At 42.7% G+C, this 22,719-nt stretch overlaps 1 protein-coding gene across 1 annotated transcript in view; it reads left to right on the top strand.

Moving 5' to 3' along the window:
• WNK2 (WNK lysine deficient protein kinase 2) overlaps nt 1-22,719 on the top strand; it is a gene marked incomplete at its 3' end in the record, with an annotated part of 156,928 nt that overhangs the window by 95,661 nt on the left and 38,548 nt on the right. The window contains exons 20-23 of the mRNA XM_082842583.1: nt 18,044-18,867; nt 19,158-19,227; nt 21,117-21,199; nt 21,296-21,987. Of these exons, the coding sequence (XP_082698709.1) occupies nt 18,044-18,867; nt 19,158-19,227; nt 21,117-21,199; nt 21,296-21,987 (1,669 nt within the window). The remainder of the gene's footprint in view (nt 1-18,043; nt 18,868-19,157; nt 19,228-21,116; nt 21,200-21,295; nt 21,988-22,719) is intronic.

Genomic DNA, 22,719 nt, shown 5'->3' with positions numbered 1-22,719 from the left:
TCAGACTCTTTTGTGTTTCCACACAAATTGTGAAATTTTTTGTTGTAGTTCTGTGAAAATGCCAGTGGTAGTTTGATAGGGATTGCATTCAATCTGTAGATTGCTTTGGATAGTATAGTCATTTTCACAATGTTGATTCTTCCAATCCAAGAACGTGGTATATCTCTCCATCTGTTTGTATCATCTTTCATTTCTTTCATCAGTGTCTTATAGTTTTCTGCATACAGGTCTTTTGTCTCCTTAGGTAGGTTTGTTCCTAGGTATTTTATTCTTTTTGTTGCAGTGGTAAATGGGAGTGTTTCCTTAATTTCTCTTTCATATTTTTCATCATTAGTGCATAGGAATGCAAGCGATTTCTGTGCATTAATTTTGTATCCTGCTACTTTACCAAATTCATTGATTAGCTCTAGTAGTTTTCTGGTGGCATCTTTAGGATTCTCTATATACAGTATCATGTCATCTCCAGACAGTGACAGCTTTACTTCTTCTTTTCCGAAGTGGATTCCTTTTATTTCTTTCGCTTCTCTGATTGCTGTGGATAAAACTTCCATAACTTTGTTGAATAATAGTGGTGAGAGTGGACAACCTTGTCTTTTTCCTGATCTTAGAGGAAATGGTTTCAGTTTTTCATCATTGACAACGATGTTGGCTGTGGGTTTGTCATATATGGCCTTTATTTTGTTGAGGTAAATTCCCTCTATGCCTGCTTTCTGGAGGGTTTTTATCATAGATGGGTGTTGAATTTTGTCAGAAGCTTTTTCTGCATCTACTGAGATGATCATATGGTTTTTCTCCTTCAATTTCTTAGTATGGTTTATCACATTGATTTACGTATATTGAAGAATCCTTGCATTCCTGGGATAAACCCCACTTGATCATGGTGTATGATGCTTTTAATGTGCAGTTGTATTCTGTTTTCTAGTACTTTGTTGAGGATTTTTGCATCTGTGTTCTTCAGTGATACTGGCCTGTAGTTTTCTTTCTTTGTGACCTCTGTCTGGTTTTGGTATCAGGGTGATGGTGGCCTCGTAGAATGAGTTTGGGCGTGTTCCTCCCTCTGCTCTATTTTGGAAGAGTTTGAGAAGGATAGGTGTTAGCCCTTCTCTAAATGTTTGATAGAATTCGCCTGTGAAGCAGTCTGGTCCTTGGCTTTTGTTTATTGGAAGATTTTTAATCACAGTCTCAATTTCAGTGCTTGTGATCAGACTGTTTATACTTTCTGTTTCTTCCTGGTTCAGTCTCAGAATGTTGTGCTTTTCTAAGAATTTATCCATTTCTTCCAGGTTGTCCATTTTATTGGCATACAGTTGCTTGTAGTAATCTCTTATGATCCTTTGTATTTCTGCAGTGTCAGTTGTTACTTCTCCTTTTTCATTTCTAATTCTTTTGATTTGTCTCTTCTCCTTTTTTTCTTGATGAGTCTGGCTAATGGTTTATCAATTTTGTTTATCTTCTCAAAGAACCAGCTTTTAATTTTACTGATCTTTGCTATCATTTTCTTCATTTCTTTTTCATTTACTTCTGCTCTGATCTTTATGATTTCTTTCCTTCTGCGAACTTTGGGGGGTTTTTGCTCTTCTTTCTCTTAATTGCTTTAGGTGTAAGTTTAGGTTGCTTATTTGAGATGTTTCTTGTTTCTTGAGGTAGGATGGTATTTCTATAAACTTCCCTCTTAGAACTGCTTTTGCTTCATCTCATAGGTTTTGGATTGTCGTGTTTTCATTGTCATTTGTTTCTAGGTATTTTTAGATTTCCTCAGTGATCTCTTGGTTATTTAATAATGTATTGTTTAGCCTCCATGTGTTTGTATTTTTTACAGATTTTTTTCCTGTAATTGATATCTAGTCTCATAGCGTTGTGTTCGGAAAAGATACTTGATACGATTTCAAATTCTTAAATTTACCAAGGCTGATTTGTGACTGAAGATATGATCTATTTTGGAGAATGTTCCATGAGGGATTGAGAAGAACGTGTATTCTGTTGTTTTTGGATGGAATGTCCTATAAATATCAATTAAGTCTATCTTGTTTAATGTGTCATTTAAAGCTTGTGTTTCCTTATTTATTTTCATTTTGGATGATCTATCCATTGGTGAATGTGGGGTGTTAAAGTCCCCTACTATGATTGTGTTACTGTCAATTTCCCCTTTTATGGCTGTTAGCGTTTGCCTTATGTATTGAGGTGCTCCTATGTTGGGTGTATAAATATTTACAATTGTTATATCTTCTTCTTGGATCGATCCCTTGATCATTATGTAGTGTCCTTCTTTGTCTCTTGTAATAGTCTTTATTTTAAAGTCTATTTTGTCTGATATGAGAATTGCTACTCCAGCTTTGTTTTGATTTCCATTTGCATGGAATATCTTTTTCCATACCCTCACTTTCAGTCTGTATGTGTCCCTAGGTCTGAAGTGGGACTCTTGTAGACAGCATATATATGGGTATTGCTTTTTTTATCCATTCAGCCAGTCTATATCTTTTGGTTGGAGCATTTAATCCATTTACATTTAAGGTAGTTATTGATATGTATGTTCCTATTACCATTTTCTTAATTATGTTGGGTTTGTTATTGTAGGTCTTTTCCTTCTCTTGTGTTTCTTGCCTAGAGAAGTTCCTTTAGCATTTGTTGTAAAGCTGTTTTGGTTGTGCTGAATTCTCTAGCTTTTGCTTGTCTATAAAGTTTTTAAAATCTTCATTGAATCTGAATGAGATCCTTGCTGGGTAGAGTAATCTTGGTTGTAGGTTTTTCTCTTTCATCACTTTAAATATGTCCTGCCACTCCCTTCTGGCTTGCAGAGTTTCTGCTGAAAGATCAGCTGTTAACCTTACGGCGATTCCCTTGTATGTTATTTGTTGTTGCTCCCTTGCTGCTTTTAATCTTTTTTCTTTGTATTTAATTTTTGATAGTTTGATTAATACGTGTCTTAGCGTGTTTCTCCTTGGATTTATCCTTTATGGGCCTTTCGTGCTTCCTGGACTTGACTGACTATTTCCTTTCCCATATTAGGGAAGTTTTCAACTATAATCTCTTCAAATATTTTCTCAGTCCGTTTCTTTTTCTCTTCTTCTTCTGGGACCCCTATAATTCGAGTGTTATTGTGTTTAATATTTTCCCAGAATTCTCTGAGACTGTCCTCAATTCTTTTCATTCTTTTTTCTTTATTCTGCTCTGCGGTAGTTACTTCCACTATTTTATCTTCCAGGTCACTTATCCTTTCTTCTGCCTCAGGTATTCTGCTATTGATTCCTTCTAGAGAATTTTTAATTTCACTTATCGTGTTGTTCATCACTGTTTGTTTGCTCTTTAGTTCTTCTAGGTCCTTGTTAAACGTTTCTTGTATTTTCTCTATTCTATTTCTAAGATTTTGGATCATCTTTAATATCATTATTCTGAATCCTTTTTCAGGTAGACTGCCTATTTCCTCTTCATTTGTTCGGTCTGGTGGGTTTTTACCATGCTCCTTCATCTGCTGTGTGTTTCTCTGTCTTCTCATTTTGCTTAACTTGCTGTGTTTGGGGTCCCCTTTTCACAGGCTGCAGGTTCGTAGTTCCTGGGTTTTTTTGGTGTCTGTCCCCAGCGGCTAAAGTTGGTTCAGTGGGTTGTGTAGGCTTCCTGGTGGAGGGGACTGGTGTGTGTGTGTTCTGGTGTATGAGGCTGTATCTTGTCTTTCTGGTGAGCAGGACTGTCTCCTGTGGTGTGTTTTGGGGTGCCTACGACCTTATGATTTTAGGCAACCTCTCTGCTGGTGGGTGGGTTTGTGTTCCTGTCTTGCTAGTTGTTTGGCATAGGGTGTCCAGCACTGTAGCTTGCTGGTCATTGAGTGGAGCTGGGTCTTAGCATTGAGATGGACATCTCTGGGAGAGCTTTCGTTGTTTGATATTACATGGATTCCGGAGGTCTCTGGTGGACCAATGTCCTTAACTCACCTCTCCCATCTCAGAGGCACAGGCCTGACACCCAGCCAGAGTACCAATACCCTGCCAGTCACATGGCTCAGAAGAAAAGGGAGAGAAAAATAAAGAATCAGAGAAAAATAAATAAATAAATGAAATAAAGTTATTAAAATGAAAAATAAATTATTAAAAGTAAAAAAATTAAAAAGTAATAATAAAAAAGAAAAGAAAAAACGGACAGACAGAACCCTAGGACAAATGGTAAAAGCAAAGCTATACAGACAAAATCACATGAAGCATGCGCATACACACTCACAAAAAGAGAAAAAATATATATATATTAAAAAAAAGGGAAGAGTGCCACCAGATCAATAAACAAATCTACCAATGATAATAAACTCTAAATACTGGAATAAGATGAACATTAAACCAGAAATAAATTAGATGCAGAAAGCAAACCCCAAGTCTACAGTTGATCCCAAAGTCCACCGCCTCAATTTTGGGATGATTCATTGTCTATTCAGGTATTCCAGAGATGCAGGGTACATCAAATTGATTGTGGAGATTTAATCCACTGCTACTGAGGCTGCTGGGAGAGATTTACCTTTCTCTTCTTTGTTTGCACAGCTCATGGGGTTCAGCTTTGGATTTGGCCCCGCCTCTGCATGTAGGTCGCCTGACGGCACCTGTTCTTCGCTCAGACAGGACGGGGTTTAAAATTAGCAGCTGATTAGGGGTCTCCGTCTCACTCAGGCTGGGTGCACGGAGGGGTATGGAATGCAGGGCAAGCCTGCAGCAGCAGAGGCTGGTGTGATGTTGCAACAGCCTGAGGTGCGCCGTGTGTTCTCCCAGGGAAGTTGTCCCTGGATCACAGGATTCTGGCAGTGGCGGGCTGCCTAGACTCCTGGGAGGGGAGGTGTGGATAGTGACCTGCACTTGACAGGCTTCTTGGTGGATGCATCAGTAGCCTTAGCATTTCATGGCCCCTACTTTGGTGTCTGCGCTGATAGCCCACCCGTCTCTGGAGCTCGTTTAGGCCGTGCTCTGAATCCCCTCTCCTGGCGCTCCTGGAAACAATGGTCTCTTGCCTCTTAGGCAGTTCCAGACTTTTTCCCGGACTCCCTCCTGGCTATCTGCGGCACACTTTCCCCCTTCAGGCTGTGTTCACGCAGCCAACCCCCGTCCTCTCCCTGGGATCTCACCTCCAAAGTCGGAACCTCAGTTCCCAGCCCCCACCCGCCCCGGTGGGTGAGCAGACAAGCCTCTCATGCTGGTGAGTGCTGGTCGGCACCGGTCCTCTGTGCGGGAATCTCTCCGCTTTGCCTTCTGCAACCCTGTTGCTGTGCTCTCCTCTGTGACTCCACAGCTTCCCCCCCCGGCACCCCCCATCCCCACCAGTGAAGGGGCTTCCTAGTGTGTGGAAACTTTTCCTCCTTCACCACTCCCTCCCAGAATTGCAGGCCCCATCCCTATTCTTTTTTTTTTTTTTTTTTTTTTTTGCGGTACGCGGGCCTCTCACTGCTGTGGCCTCTCCCGTTGCGGAGCACAGGCTCCGGACGCGCAGGCTCAGCGGCCATGGCTCACGGGCCCAGCCGCTCCGCGGCATGTGGGGTCTTCCCAGACCGGGTCACGAACCCGTGTCCCCTGCATCGGCAGGCGGACTCTCAACCACTGCGCCACCAGGGAAGCCCCCATCCCTATTCTTTTGTCTCCGTTTTTTCTTTTTTCTTTTGCCCTACCCAGGTACGTGGGGTGTTTCTTGCCTTTTGGGAAGTCTGAGGTCTTCTGCCGGCGTTCATTAGATTCTGTAGCAGTTGTTCAACATGTAGATGTATTTCTGATGTATTTGTGGGGAGGAAGGTGATCTCTTTGTCTTACTCCTCCGCCATCTTGAAGGTCTCTCCCCTTCATCAATGTTTTATAGTTGTCAGGTTACAAATCTTTCACCTCCTTGGTTAAATTTATTCCTAGGTATTTTAATCTTTTTGGTGCAATATTAAATGGGATTGTTTTCTTGCTTTCTGATACTTGATTATTAGTGTATAGAAAAGCAATAGATTTCTGTGTATCAATTTTGTATTCTGCAGCTTTACTGAATTCATTTATTAGTTCTTATAGTTTTTTGGTAGAGACTTTATAATTTTCTATATATAGTATGTCACCTGCAAATGGTGATAATTTTACTTCTTCCCTTCGAATTTGGATGCTCTTATTTCTTTTTTCTTGTCTGGTTGCTGTGGCTAGAACTTCCAGTACTCTGTTAAATAGAAGCAGCAGTGTCTTGTTACTGATTTTAGAGGAAAAGCTTTTAGCTCTTCACTGTTGAGTATGATGTTAGATGTGGGTTTGTCATAAATGGCCTTCATTATGTTGAGATATGTTCCCTGTGTACCAACTTTGAGAAGAGTTTTTTTCATGAATGGATGTTGAATTTTGTTAAAGGTTTTTTCTGAGTCTATTGAGATGATCATGTGATTTTTATCCTTCCTTTTGTTAATGTGGTGTAACACACTGATTGACTTGTGGATTCTTTCATCCATGGAATAAATCCCACTTTATCATGGCGTATGATCCTTTATGTATTACGTTGATATTTGGCTTGCTAATATTTTTTGAACATTTTGCATCAATATTGATCATAGATATTGGCCTGTAATTTACATTTTAAAAAAAATTTTTAATTGAAGTATGTTGTTTTACAATGTTGTGTTAATTTCTGCTCTACAGCTAAGTGATTCAGTTATATAACCATTCTTTTTTGAAAATATTCTTTTCCATTATGGTTTATCATAGGATATTGAATATAGTTCCCTCCCTGTGCTATACAGTAGGACCTTGTTGTTTATCCATTCTATATATAATAGTTTGCATCTGCTAATCCCAGACTCCCAATCCATCCCTCCCTCACCCCACTTCCCCCTTGGCAACCATAAGTCTGTTGTCTATGTCTGTGAGTCCATTTCTGTTTCGAAGATAAGTTCATTTGTGTTTTTTATATATATATATATTTTTTTTTTTTTTTTTTTTTGCGGTTACGCGGGCCTCTCACTGTTGTGGCCTCTCTCATTGCGGAGCACAGGCTCCGGACGTGCAGGCTCAGCGGCCATGGCTCACAGGCCCAGCCGCTCCGTGGCATGTGGGATCTTCCCGGATCGGGGCACGAACCTGTGTCCCCTGCATCGGCAGGCGGACTCTCAACCACTATGCCACCTGGGAAGCCCTGTGTTATATTTTAGATTCCACATGTAAGTGATACCATATGGTATTTGTCTTTGTCTGACTTACTTCACTTAGTATGATAATCTCTAGTTCCATCCATGTGGCTACAAATGGTATTATTTTGTTCTTTTTTCATTTTTAAAAAATGCTCATATAATTGTATAGACACATATATAGATGTACATGAAATATTTTTATTGTTGTTAGTTTTACGAAAACAGGGTCATATTATTCACACTTTTCTGCATCTTGCTTTTCTTTTTTTTCAATTTAATTTAATTTATTTATTTTTATACAGCAGGTTCTTATTAGTCATCCATTTTATACACATCAGTGTATACATGTCAATCTCAATCTTCCAATTCATCACACACACCCCACCCCCTGCTGCTTTCCCCCCTTGGTGTCCATACGTTTGTTCTCTACATCTGTGTGTCTATTTCTGCCCTGCAAACTGGTTCATATATACCATTTTTCTATGTTCCACATATATGTGTTAATATACGGTATTTGTTTCTCTCTTTCTGACTTCACTCCATATGACAGTCTCTGGATTCAACCACGTCTCTACAAATGACCCAATTTTGTTCCTCTTTATGGCTAAGTAATATTCCATTGTATATATGTACCATATCTTTTTTTTTTGGCATCCTTATTGGAGTATAATTGCTTTATAATGGTGTGTTGGTTTCTGCTTAATAACAAAGTGAATCAGTTATACATATACATATGTTCCCATATCTCTTCCCACTTGCGTCTCCCTCCCTCCCACCCTCCCTATCGCACCCCTCTAGGTGGTCACAAACCACAGAGCTGATCTCCCTGTGCGATGTGGCTGCTTCCCACTAGCTATCTATTTTACGTTTGGTAGTGTATATATGTCCATGGCACTCTCTCACTTTCTCCCAGCTTACCCTTCCCCCTCCCCATATCCTCAAGTCCGTTCTCTAGTAGGTCTGTCTCTTTATTCCCGTCTTAACCCTAGGTTCTTCATGACCTTTTTATTTTTTGGATTAGATTCCATATATATGTGTTAGCATACGTTATTTGTTTTTCTCTTTCTGACTTCACTCTGTATGACAGACTCTAGGTCCATCCACCTCACTACAAATAACTCAATTTCGTTTCTTTTTATGGCTGAGTAATATTCCATTGTATATATGTGCCACATCTTCTTTATCCATTCATCTGTTGATGGACACTTAGGTTGCTTCCATGTCCTGGCTATTGTAAATAGCTCAGCAATGAACATTGGGCTGCATGTGTCTTTTTGAATTATGGTTTTCTCTGGGTATTTGCCCAGTAGTGGGATTGTTGGGTCATATGGTAATTCTATTTGTAGTTTTTTAAGGAACCTCCATACTGTTCTCCATAGTGGCTGTATCAGTTTACATTCCCACCAACAGTGCAAGAGGGTTCTCTTTTCTCCACACCCTCTCCAGCATTTGTTGTTTGTAGATTTTCTGATGATGCCCATTCTAACTGGTGTGAGGGGATACCTCCTTGTAGTTTTGATTTGCATTTCTCTAATGATCAGTGATGTTGAGCAGCTTTTCATGTGCTTCTTGGCCATCTGTTTGTCGTCTTTGGAGAAATGTCTATTTAGGTCTTCTGCCCATTTTTGGATTGGGTTTTTTTTTTTTTAATATTGAGCTGCATGAGCTGTTTATATATTTGGGAGATTAATCCTTTGTCCGTTGATTCATTTGGAAATATTTTTTCCCATTCTGAGGGTTGTCTTTTCGTCTTGTTTGTAGTTTCCTTTGCTTTGCAAAAGCTTTTAAGTTTCATTAGGTCCCATTTGTTTATTTTTGTTTTTACTTCTATTACTCTAGGAGGTGGATCAAAAAAGATCTTGCTGTGATTTATGTCAAAGAGTGTTCTTCCTGTGTTTTCCTCTAGGAGTTGTACAGTGTCCGGTCTTACATTTAGGTCACTAATCCATTTTGAGTTTATTTTTGTGTTTGGTGTTAGGGAGTGTTCTAATTTCTTTTACATGTACCTGTCCAGTTTTCCCAGCACCACTTATTGAAGAGACTGTCTTTTCTCCATTGTATATCTTTGCCTCCTTTGTCATAGATTAGTTGACCATAGGTGCGTGGGTTTATCTCTGGGCTTTCTATCCTGTTCCTTGATTACTGTAGCTTTGTAAGATAGTCTGAAGTCAGGGAGTCTGAATCCTCCAGCTCCGTTTTTTTCCCTCAGACTGCTTTGGCTATTCAGGGCCTTTTGTGTCTCCATACAAATTTTAAGATTTTTTGTTCCAGTTCTGTAAAAAATGCCATTGGTAATTTGATAAGGATTGCATTGGATCTGTAGATTACTTTTGGTAGTATAGTCATTTTCACAATATTGATTCTTCCAATCCAAGAACATGGTATATCTCTTCATCTGTTGGTATCATCTTTAATTTCTTTCAACAGTGTCTTATAGTTTTCTGCATACAGATCTTTTGTCTCCTCAGGTAGGTTTATTCCTAGGTATTTTATTCTTTTTGTTGCAATGGTAAATGGGAGTGTTTCCTTAATTTCTCTTACATATTTTCCATCATTAGTGTATAGGAATGCAAGAGATTTCTGTGCATTAATTTTGTATTCTGCAGCTTTACCAAATTCATTGATTAGCTCTAGTAGTTTTCTGGTGGCATCTTTAGGATTCTCTGTGTATAGTATCATGGCACCTGCAAAATGTGACAGTTTTACTTCTTCTTTTCCAATTTGTATTCCTTTTATTTCTTTTTCTTCTCTGATAGCCGTGTGTAGGACTTCCAAAACTATGTTGAATAATAGTGGTGAGAGTGGACGTCTTTGTCTTGTTCCTGATCTTAGAGGAAATGCTTTCAGTTTTTCACCAATGAGAATGATGTTTGCTGTGCATTTGTCATATATGGCTTTATTATGCTGAGGTAGGTTCCCTCTATGCCCACTTTCTGGATAGTTTTTATCATAAATGCGTGTTGAATTTTGTCAAAAGCTTTTTCTGCATCTATTGAGATGATCCTATGGTTTTTATTTTTCAATTTGTTAATATGGTGTATCACATTGATTTGCGTATATTGAAGAATGCCTGCATCCCTCGGATAAATCCCACTTGATCATGGGGTATGATCCTTTTAATGTGTTTTTGGATTCTGTTTGCTAGTATTTTGTTGAGGATTTTTGCATCTATATTCATCAGTTATATTGGCCTGTAGTTTTCTTTTTTTGTAGTATCTTTGTCTGGTTTTGGTATCAGGGTGATGGTGGCCTCATAGAATGAGTTTGGGAGTGTTCCTTCCTCTGCAATTTTTTGGAAGAGTTTGAGAAGGATGGGTGTTAGCTCTTCTATAAATCTTTGGTAGAATTCACCTGTGAAGCCATCTGGTCCTGGACTTTTGTTTGTTGGAAGATTTTTAATCACAGTTTCAACTTCATTACTTGTGATTGGTCTGTTCATATTTTCTATTTCTTCCTGGTTCAGTCTTGGAAGATTATACCTTTCTAAGAATTTGTCCATTTCTTCCAGGTTGTCCATTTTATTGGCATAGAGTTGCTTGTAGTAGTCCCTTAGGATGCTTTGTATTTCTGTGGTGTCTGTTGTAACTTCTCCTTTTTCATTTCTAATTTTATAGATTTCAGTCTGCTCCCTCTTTTTCTTGATGAGCCTGGCTAATGGTTTATCAATGCTGTTAATCTTCTCAAAGAACCAGCTTTTAGTTTTATTGATCTTTGCTATTGTTTTCCTTGTTTCTATTTCATTTATTTCTGCTCTGATCTTTATGATTTCTTTCCTTCTGCTAACTTTGGGTTTTGTTTGTTCTTCTTTCTCTAGTTCCTTCAGGTTTAACGTTACATTGTTTGAGATTTTTCTTGTTTCTTGAGGTAGGCTTGTATAGCTATAAATTTTCCTCTTAGAACTGCTTTTGCTGCATCCCATAGATTTTGGATCATCATGTTTTCATTGTCTCTAGGTATTTTTTGATTTACTCTTTGATTTCTTCAGTGATCTCTTGGTTATTTAGTAATGTATTGTTTAGCCTCCATGTGTTTGTGGTTTTTGTTCTTTTTCCCTATAATTGATTTCTAATCTCACAGCATTGTAGTCAGAAAAGATGCTTGATATGATTTCAATTTTCTTAAATTTACTAAGGCTTGATTTGTGACCCATTATGTGATCTATCCTGGAGAATATTCTGTGCACACTTGAGAAGAAAGTGTAATCTGCTGGTTTTGGATGGAATGTCCTATAAATATCAATTAAATCTATCTGGTCTGTTGTGTCATTTAAGCTTGTTTTTCCTCATTAATTTTCTGTTTGGATGATCTGTCCATTGGTGTAAGTGAGGTGTTAAGTTCCCCCACTATTATTGTGTTACTGTCGATTTCCTCTTTTATAGCTGCTAGCAGTTGCCTACGTATTGAGGTGCTCCTATGTTCAGTGTATATATATTTATAATTGTTATATCTTCTTGGATTGATACCTTCATTATTATGTAGTGTCCTTCCTTGTCTCTTGTAACATTCTTTATTTTAAAGTCTATTTTATCTGATATGAGTATTGCTACTCCAGCTTTCTTTTGATTTCCATTTGCATGGAATATCTTTTTCCATCCCCTCACTTTCAGTCTGAATGTGTCCATGGGTCTGATTTGGGTCTTTTGTAGACAGTATATATATGGGTTTTGTTTTTGTATCGTTTCAGCAAGCCTGCGTCTTTTGGTTGGAGCATTTATTCCATTCACATTTAAGGTAGTTATTGATATGTATGTTTCCTATGACCATTTTCTTAATTGTTTTGGCTTTGTTTTTGTAGGTCCTTTTCTTCTCTGTGTTTCCCACTTAGAGAAGTTCCTTTAGCATTTGTTGTAGAGCTGGTTTGGTGGTGCTGAATTCTCTTAGCTTTTGCTTGTCTGTAAAGCTTTTGATTTCTCCATCAAATCTGAATGAGATCGTTGCTGGGTAGAGTAATCTTGGTTGTAGTTTCTTCCCTTTCATCACTTTGAGTATATCATGCCACTCCCTTCTGGCTTGTAGAGTTTCTGCAGAGAAATCTGCTGTTAACTTTATGGGAGTTCCCTTGTATGTTACTTGTCATTTTTCACTTGCTGCTTTCAATAATTTTTCTTTGTCTGTGATTTTTGCCAATTTGATTACTGTGTGTCTCAGCATGTTTCTCCTTGCTTTTATCCTGTATGGGACTCTCTGCACTTCCTGGACTTGGGTGGCCATTTCCTTTCCCATGTTAGGGAAGTTTTTGACTATAATCTCTTCAAATATTTCCTCTGGTCCTTTCTCTCTCTCCCCTCCTGCTGGGACCCCTGTAATGCGAATATTGTTGTTTTTAATGTTGTCCCAGAGGCCTCTTAGGCTGTCTTCATTTCTTTTCATTGTTTTTTCTTTATTCTGTTCCATGGCAGTGAATTCCACCATTCTGTCTTCCAGGTCGCTTATCCGTTCTTCTGCCTCAGTTATTCTGCTATTGATTCCTTCTAGTGTATTTTTCATTTCAATTATTGTGTTGTTCATCTCTGTTTGTTTTTTAATTCTTCTAGATCTTTGTTAAACATTTCTTGCATCTTCTCAATCTTTGCCTCCATTCCTTTTCGAGGTCCTGGATCATCTTCACTATCATTATTCTGAATTGTTTTTCTGGAAGGTTCCCTATCTCCACTTCACTTAGATGTTTTTCTGGGGTTTTATCTTGTTCCTTCATCCGATACATAGCTCTCTGCCTTTTCATCTTGTCTGTCTTTCTGTTAGTGTGGTTTTTGTTTCACAGGCTCTAGTATTGTAGTTCTTGCTTCTGCTGTCTTATTTTGTTCTTTTTTTTATGGCTGTAGTATTCCATTGTATATTTGTACCACTTCTTCCTTTTTTTTGTACCACATCTTCTTTGTCCATTTATTGTGTCAATGGACATTTAGGTTGTTTCCATGTATTAGCTATTGTGAATAGTGCTGCTATTAACGTAGGGGGTGCATGTATCTTTTTGAATTATAGTTTTGTCTGGATATATGCCCTGTAGTGGGATTGCTGAATCATATGGCAAGTCTATTTTTAGCTTTTTGAGGAACCTCCATACTGTTTTTCATAGTGGCTGCACCAACTTACATTCTCAACAACAGTGTAGGAGGGTTCTCTTTTCTCTACATCCTCTCCAGCATTTATTATTTTTAGACTTTTTAATGATGGCCATTCTGACTGGTTTGAAGGTGGTACCTCACTGTAGTTTTGATTTGCATTTCTCTAATAGTTAGCAATGTTGAACATCTTTTTATATGCTTGTTATTGGCCTGTAATTCTTTTGTAGTATATTTTTCTAGGTTTGGTATCAGGATAATGGTGGCCTTGTAGAATGAATTTGGGAATGTTCTCTCCTCATCAGTTTTTGGGATAGTTTGAGAAGGCTAGGTATTTGCTCTTCTTTATATATTTGATAGAATTTCCCTGTGAAGCCATCTATCTTGTCCTGGACCTTTGTTTGCTGGGCATTTTTTGATTATGAATTCAATTTCACTACTAGTGACCAGTCTATTCAGATTGTCTATTTCTTTCTGATTCAGTCTTAGAAGATTGTGTGGCTCTAGGATTTTTTATCCACTTTTAGGTTGTCCAGTTTGTTGCTGTATAACTGTTCTTATGATTTTTCATACCTCTGTGATATCAGTTGTAATTTCTCCTCTTTATTTCTTATTTTGTTTGAGTCCTCTCTCATTTTTTCTTAATGAGCCTGGATAAAGGCTTATCAATTTTGTTTGTCTTTTAAAAAAAAAAACATCTCTTGTTTTCATTGATTATTGTGTTGTTTTTTGGTCTCTGTTTTATTCATTTCTTCTCTGATCTTTATTATTTCTTTTTTCTGCTGACTTTGGGCTTTGTTTGTTCTTTAATTCCTTTGGACAGTAAATTCGGTTATTTATTTGAGATTTTTCTTTCTTTTTGAGGTAGGCCTATATTGCTATAAACTCCCCTCTTAGAACCACTTTTCAGTGTCACATAGATTTTTGAAAGTTGTGTTTTTATTTTCATTTCTCCAGATGTTTTCTGATTTCCTCTTTGATTTCTTCGTTGACCCATTGTTTTTATAATAGGGTATTGTTTAATCTCCATATGTTTTTGTTTTTTCCATTTTTCTTCCTGTAATTGAATCCTAGTTTCATACTTTTGTTGTCAGAAAAAATGCTTGATGTAATTTCTGTTTTCTAAATTTGTTAAGACTTGTTGTGGCCTAGCCTGTGATCTATCCTGGAGAATGTTTCACATGCACTTGAACAGAATGTATATTGTGCTGTTTTTGGATGGAATGTCCTGTATGTATCTATTAAGGCCAACTGGTCGAATGTGTCATTTAAGACCACTATTTCCTTATTGATTTTCTTTCTATATGATATGTCCCTTGATGTAAGTAGGGTGTTATAGTCTCCTACTATTATTCTATTGTCAATTTCTCCTGTTAATATTTGCTTTCCATATTTAGGTGCACCTATATTGGGTGCATATATATTAATGAATGTTATATTCTCTTTTTGTATTGATCACTATATCATTATATAATGCCCTTCTCTGTCTTTTCTACAGTTTCTTCTAAAGTCTAATTTGTAAGATATGAGTATCACTACCAGCTTTCTTATCATTTTCATTTCCATGAAATATCTCCTTCCATCTCCTCACTTTTAGTCTGTGTGTCTTTCACTCTAAAGAGAGTCTCTTGCCCATAGGTGGGTCTTGTTTTTTATCCAGTCATCCACTTTATGTATTTTGATTGGAACATTTAGTCCATTGACATTTAAAGTAATTACATTTAAAGTAATTACATATAGTAATTACATAATGTAAGGAAGTAATGTAATTACTTCCTTACATTAACTGCCATTTTGTTACTTGTTTTCTGGTTGTTTTTGTCATTCTATATTCTTTTCTTCTTCTTTTAGTTTCTTCCCTTGTGGTTTGATGATTTTCCTTAGTGGTACACTTGTCTTACTTTCTCCCTATCTTTTGTGTATCTATTGTAGGATTTTGATTTGTGGTTACCTTGGGTTTCATATATGTTGACCTATGTATCTACTTGTTTTAAACTGGTAGTCATTTAAGTTCAAACACAGTCTAAAAAATCTACATTTTTTTACTCCTCTCCCCCACATTTTGTGTTTTTTTTTTTTTTTTTTTTTGGCTGTGCTGAGCGACATGCGGGATCGTAGTTCCATGACCAGGGATCAAACCTGTGCCCCCTGCAGTGGAAGCGTGGAGTGTTAACCACTGGACTGCCAGGGAAGTTGCCACATTTTGTGTTTTTGATGTCACATTTACATCTTCATGTTTATCCCTTAGCTGTTTATTGTAGTTATGGTTGACTTTCTAATTTTTGTCTTTTAATCTTGTACTAACTTATGTAAGCAGCTGATCCACAGCCTTTACTATATATTTGCCTTTACTAGTGGGATTTTTCCTTTCCTATAAATTTTTACATCTTGTTGTAGCCTTTTTTTTCCCACTTGGAGAAGACCTTTTAAGACTTCTTTTAGGGTGGTTTAAGTATTGATGAACTCTTTTAGTTTTTCCTTATCTGAGAAGTTCTTTGTTGCTCTTTTAATTCTGAATGATAATCTTGCTGGGTAGAGTATCCTAGGTTGTAGATTTTGCCCTTTCAGCACTTTAAATATGTCATGCCATTCCCTTCTGGCCTGCAAAGTTTCTGCAGAACTATCAGCTGATACATTTATGGGTGTTCCTTTGTATATGACTCTGTTTTTTTCTTGCTGCCTTTAAATTGTCTCTTTGTCTTTAACTTTTACCATTTTAATGATGATACATTTTGGTGTGTGTCTCTTTCAGTTAATCTTGTTTGGGGCATTCTCTGCTTACTGTACCTGGATATGTTTCCTTCTGCAGGTTTAGGAAGTTTTCAACCATAATTTCATCAAATACATTTTTGACACTTTTCTCTCTCTTTTCTCTCTCTTTTCTTCTGGAGCCCCTATAATGCAAATGCTAGTATGCTTGATGTTGTCCTAAAGGTCCCTTAAAGTGTTCTCATTTTTTTATATTCTTTTTCTCTTCTGATTGGATGATTTCCATTATTCTCTCTTCCAGATCTCTTATGCATTCTTCTGTATCACTTAGTCTGCTATTAAATCTTTCTAGTGTGTTTTTCATTTCAGTTGTTGTATTCTTCATCTCTGACTGTTTATTTTTTATATTTTCTACTTCTTTGTTAAAATTTTTACTGTGTTCATCTATTCTTTTCCTTAGTTCATTTAGCATTCTTTTTACTAATGCCTTGAACTCTTTCTGGTAAATTATTTATCTCTGTTTCATTAGTTGATTTTTCAGGTTTCTTTATTTTCATCATTTTTTCATTTCAAACAGATTCCTCTGTATTTGCATTTTGCTTAACGTTGTCTCTATGAAATTAGGTGAAACAGTTACCTGTCTTGGTTTTGGAGGGTTGTACTTGTGTGGGAGCATCTGTGTGCAGTCTGTCTGCCCAGTGGCTTTGTCGGAAGAGCTGGATCTGAAGTGAGCATTGGTCATGTCTTGCCCCAGAGTGCGCTGACTGGTATCACCTTGGTGGTAGGTGGGGATGGAGATGGAGAGGGTGGAGGCAGAGCCAGATATGATCTGGGGCTGCTTCTAAGCTCAGTGGTCATCACTGCCCTTTTAGGAGCGGTGTCTGGTCCTGAGGTCCGGAGCCGAATCCCTGAGGGTGGGGTCTGAGCTACCTCCTTCCCCTCTAAGTGTGTGCTCTTCACCCTCCCGACAATGGCACCTTTGCACCAGTGGAGATCCATGCTGGAGCAAGAGTGTCTGAGTGGTGCCTGATGTAGGCCGATGTGTGTGCTGATGCTGTCCCTGCACACCAGGCAGAGCTCCAGTCTAGACTGATTTGCCACCTCTGTGAACACTAGTAATGGCTGCTCCCACCCCATTCAGATGCAGGGCTGGGTCAGAGCCAGGTCTGTCTCCCACAGATGCACACTTTCCTCCGTGACAGCAGCCTTTGACCTAGTGGGAAGCTGTGCTGGAGCTAGAGGTGCCGGAGTGGGTGTTCAGTGTGGGCTAGGGCACGTGTTGGAACAGTTGACCAGAGTCCCAGGCAGTTTCAATCTGCTTCCTCTGTCTTGTTCCTAGGAGTAAGCAAGAGTGTTCACACTCTTCACAAGTGAATTCTAGGATTGTTATAGCCCAGTATGTGTTCAAACGGCTCACTCCCCAGGGAGGATCTCCAAGCCCTTGTAATCCCTCTCTACTGTGTCCCCTCCTAGGGGTGCCAGTTCTGACCTGCTCGCTTCTTACCCAACTCCATGTGGATCTTTACTGCCTCGGTTGTATAAGAGTCTTCCTGCCAGTCTTTGGTTTGATTTTAGTGAGAACTGCTCCACATTTGGTATATTTTTGAAGTGTTCATAGGGGGAGGTGAACTAGTAGAAGGTGTCCTTCTATTCCTCCATCTTGATCTCCTCTCTCTGGTCTGAGCTTCTGATCTTACCAAAGCACGGTGTCTGGTTCATCAGAAGTTCCTGCTCACTCCAGGGCAGGAGAGTGTGTACAGCTCACTACTTAGATTTTATAATTTTGTGGAATGGACCAGTGCAAGGGTGACCAGAGCCATATTTTTATGGAGCTGGAATGACAGTTGACAGACAGGTGATGGGTTATGCCTGATGGCTTGGTGCTACAGAAAAATCAGAAGGAAGGTGTGGGTGTGCTAGTGAAGCTGAATGGGACACTGCTGGTGCATAGCCTGAGGTGTGAAGTGGGGCTGCAGGAAGACCTGTGCAAGATGTCTCAGGCAGAGGCCAGCACAGGCATGACGTTGGCATGTCTGAGCAAAGGAGAGAGGACTGGTGTGTAGGGCACCGCCAGCTCATAGAAAGCATCTTTTTGGCTAGCGAAGTGCCAGGTAGATAGGACCAGAATAGGTTAGTATAGAGGCATGTTTCCTGTTTCTTCTAGATCCAGCATTCTCCAAAGACCAGCTGTCTTCGAAGGAAAAGCCCAGCTTCTCGGCCAGTCTGCAGCTTTTGAGCCAAGCAGGCCCCAGGGACCCTCCTGGTGGTGCACCATCCCCTTTGGTGCCATCATCCCCTCCCGTGACTGCTGTGCCCCAAGACATGGCCCCACCAGCTGCCAGTCCTAAGCCAGAGCCAGCAACAGGGGCTGCCGTGCAGGCAGGGGTCCCAGGGACCCCTCAGGGGCCGGCCAGTGAGCATAAGACCCCCTGGCTACCAGTGGAGACTCATGATGCCCAGCTTGCTACACAGGCCCCTGGCACAGGCCGAGGGCCTTGTGCCCCATCTCTGGAGGCCCCATCCCACTCCACAGGTCCGGGGGATCCTGGCTCAGCCAGAGAGCCCAGCACCAGGGGCGAGCCCCTGTTGGCTTTGGCCCCTGTGTCTGGTGCCCCTGGCGGGGCCCCTCAGCCCACCCTGGGCCAGCCCCTTCCTCCACTCCCCTCTGTGGTGGGGGCCATCAGCCTGGCCACTCCCCAACTTCCCAGCCCCCCGCTGGCACCTGCCGCCCCCCCTCAGCCGCCCTCAGCCTTGGAGTCAGATGGGGAAGGGCCACCCCCAAGGGTGGGCTTCGTGGACAGCACCATCAAGAGCCTGGATGAGAAGCTGCGGACTCTGCTCTACCAGGAGCATGTGCCCACCTCCTCAGCCTTGGCCGGGACCCCTGTGGAGGCAGGTGACCGAGACTTCACCCCGGAGCCCCCAAGAGGGGACGAACCCCGCACAGAGGCCTCTGGGGGTGACCTGGCCCTGCTGCCCCAGCCTGCGGTGAGTACCACCTCACCCAGAGGCACTGTCCCCAGGTGGGGGTCTGGACAGGGGCGGGGACTGACTCTAACCCAGGCCAGCAGGCATCCTGGCCATATAGAGCCGCCTTACCCCAGCCCAGGCCGTCCTGTTCTCGGGGACCCCTGCCTGACCCACCCGTGCGTGTTTTGCTCGAGTGGCCTAGGGAGGAGGAGCCCAGCCTTTGGACTGGGGGAGAGGATTTGCAGTTTTGCTGCAGAGGTGTTAGCAAGTGAGGCTCACAGCTCTTTCCTTTTTGTTTCTTTCTTCAGTTGGAAAAGTCAGAAACAGCCCTTGGGTTAGATGTCACGTTGGAGCAGGCCACGTCCTTGCCGGTGACAGGTAACAAGCCATAGGCGCTACCAGCCTTCGTTACTCTGAAACATTCTGCCTCTTTACCCTTCATCCCCACAGCATCTTGGATGGGACCCGGATGTGGCAGGAGCTCATCACGATAAAGCCTTAGTTAAAACCCACTGAGTTCTAGCACAAACCATGTATTCACACTCCAGGGAGAGAAAGTCCTCTGTCTGTGGAAATGGGTGAAAGCCCTGTTGACTGCGTGTTGGGATGTTATCAGGGCCTCTCTGGCCCCCCAGTGCTCTCAATACATTCTGGTGGGCACCCCTAGCTTCCATTTCTGTAGAAGGTTACAAGATGACTGTTTATATTTTGGACAGAGTACAGGGCTGGGGCTGGGGAGTTCCAGCAGGTCCACGGGAGCTGCCAGGCTGGAGCCATCTGTGAAGTTCTGAAACAGGATTTCCTCCGTGGCTCCTGGGTATTATGCTTCTCTGCAGGAACTCTCGCTGTAGTTCTCATTTCATTATCTGAACACCTGTGTTTCAGCCCAAGGGAGTTGGTCTGACCTTCTAAGGTGTTGGTTCCTTCTTGGCCTGGAATTCCTTGGGAGATTAGCAAGATAAGGATCCAGCTGACCTTGTAACGGGACCCTGGGTGTGTGTCAGTGGCAGGCACAGCCCCCCAGTTCACAGAGCAAGGGGAGTGGACCGTTGGATTCTGGCTAGACCCCTGGACAGGGCATTCTCTTATAGATGCCACACTTGAGAGGGGTGAGGCAGCTGTAATTGGGGTCAGAAGCTGTAGCATATGATGTTTACCTTGGGAAGATGAGGGTCATGGGGTGAAGCAGGAGTGTGCTGGGGAAGGGAGAAGGCGAGAGGTTGTACCTGAGTGCCTGCTCCACCTCCTGACTTCTGTCCGTGAGATGTGTACCATGGGCCTCCTTCTGCAGCATCAGTGACTTCAAGTGCTGGAACCTTCCAGAGTACAAAACTCATAGGAGAGTTCTAAGGAGACAGATTCTAGTTTGGAAGAGGTGAACTTTTCTGGCAGTCAGAGCTGTTGGTAATGAGCCTCCTGTCCCTGGAAGTGTGCAAAGCAAGGTTGGAGGATCCCCGCCACAGGCACGTGGGGAGGAGTGTCATGTGTTGCCTAAGGTTGGGGTTGCATGACAGACGGGTCTAGGTCTTCCCAGGAATCTGTGAGGGGGGCAGCCCCCCAGCCTGGCTGGAGGCTCTGTCAGCCCCTGTCACCACCCCCAACCCCCCACAGCATGTCAGTCCAGCTCGGGTTAACGCACAGCCTCAGCTTTCTCTTGCTGTGTGCAGGTCTCAGCTCAGGCCAGACTCCCACACATGAGGTCCTTCTGCTTCTGTTGTTTACTCTTCACAGCAATCTGGGAAGGCTGATCAGAAATATCGCCTGTAGATGGGGAACTGAGACAGCCTCAGATGACGGGGACCTTCCCTAGACATTGGAGCAGCAGGGTTAGGAATTAGCCTTATTGATCTGATTTTCCAGGACCTCATAAGACCCTTTTATCATCGGAACATGTCAGGGAGAGAGAAGGTGATGCCATCAGGTGATAGAGATATCAGGTGAGACAGGGTGACATCGTCAGGGGTCTAGAGAGGACAGGTGAGACAGGTGATAGTCATCAGGTATGTAGAGGGCCTGGCTGTGCCTGAGGGTCTGGAGCAGGGGTCTTCAGGGACCTGAGTGGTGTTGGGCTGATGTCTCCCTGCTTTTCTGGGTTCTAAGGAGTCTCCTGTGAAGTGACAGGGTTAGGATGTCAGTAGTTTTCGTTTTCCTGGCTGCACACACACCTTCTCAGTGCCACTCCCTTTCTCTTCTGACTGGCTGCTTTTGGGCCATTCCTGCCCTTGTTCTCTGTACCAGCCTGAGTAATGATTTTGATGTTCCTACAGCAGAATCATCTTTGAGCAGCATGCTGGGCTGTGAAGGAGGACAGGTGGCCTCAGATTCGCCCGTAGTACCCAGTGTCCCCCAGGTAAGGAGTTTTCTCCAGTGAGACGCTCAGTGGGTTGGCGGGCTTGCTCTCTGATGGTGTTTGTGTGGAATCTTTTCCTTTCCACTGTTTCCCAAGGATGCCCCTGCTTCTGCCATCCCTGCACGTCTGGAGCCCACAGATTGGACCAGCAGGGTCCCTGGGGAAACCTTGACCGAGTCCACGCAGAGCTGCCCGGGGACATTGACTCAGCGTGGCCTGGAGAGCCACCCCCAGACACACAGCACTCTGATCTCGGGATCCCCTCAGAAGTGGCCAGGGCAGCAGGATGGCAGCTCGCCAGCCAAAACTGTGGGCCGGTTCTCAGTGGTCAGCACCCAGGATGAGTGGACTCTGGCCTCCCCCAGTAGCCTGCGGTACTCAGCCCCACCTGACGTGTACCTGGACGAGGCCCCCCACAGCCCAGACATGAAGCTGGCTGTGCGGCGGGCACAGACAGCCTCCTCCATCGAGGTCGGCATGGGCGAGCCCATGTCCAGTGACTCTGGGGACGAGTGCCCTCGAAGGAGGCCCTCCATGCAGAAGCACACCTCCCTGCCTGGCAGCGGTGGTGGTGTGGCCAGTGACTTTGTGAAGAAGGCCACTGCCTTCCTGCACAGGTCCTCTCGGGCTGGCTCCCCAGGCCTGGAGACACCCAGCAGGATGGGCGTGAAGGTCCCCACCATCAGCGTGACCTCCTTCCACTCCCAGTCCTCCTACATCAGCAGTGACAATGACTCAGAGATCGAGGATGCTGATATCAGGAAGGAGTTGCAGAGTCTTCGAGAGAAGTAGGTCCTGCGGACCAGGTCGGGTCCGGGCCATGGTGTCAGGGAAGTGTCCGGCAGCTGAAGTCCAGGTCCTGCCATGTGCACTTTGAGCTGCCTGGGCCGGGTGACAGGGTACAGGTGATGTCCCTGCCGTCAGACCTGGTCCCTGGTCTCTGAGGGCCACACCTCCCCTCATCCTTTGGCCTCACACACAGGCCTTGCTCACACTCGCTCTCTCCCCCTGCAAGTTCTACCTGCCCCTGCTGTGGTCAGGGTCACTGAGGTACAGCTACACCGTGAAGTCTCCTTCAGGGCAAGAGCGCCCCACTGTACAGTTACTAAGGTGGGGAGAGGCTGGAGTCCTTGGGAAGGAGTGGCCATGGGCTCTTGGAGTGGGCCGAGAGATGGGAGACGTGGGCAGGAGGAGCCCGTGCCTCTCTCCCACTATTGGCTCTGCACGGAGAGCCCCAGCCCCGCCCTCACCTCAGCCCCGCTCTCCCCTTCCCCTGCCCCAACACTGGTCCTAGCTGCATGCTCCCTGAGGAAGGCCAGCAGGGACCACCGGGCCCTTTCCTGGACTGTTCTAGAAACTGCCCTTGCCCACAACCAGTGATTCTCCCCGAGTCGTCATGGCAGCTTCCTACCCACGTGACCTGTCATCTCGACTCTGTTCCCAGGGATGATGTTGCTTGTGGGGTCAACCTGAGCTGGAAGCTCCACTGGCCAGGGCTGGAGCCCTGGGTCCCTGGATAA

The sequence above is a fragment of the Leucopleurus acutus genome (genome assembly GCF_964270905.1).
Source record: "Leucopleurus acutus genome assembly, chromosome: 7".
Taxonomy (NCBI): Eukaryota; Metazoa; Chordata; class Mammalia; order Artiodactyla; family Delphinidae; genus Leucopleurus; species Leucopleurus acutus.
The sequence above is the reverse complement of the archived record's forward strand: the minus strand, read 5'-3'. Positions and strand labels throughout refer to the sequence as shown.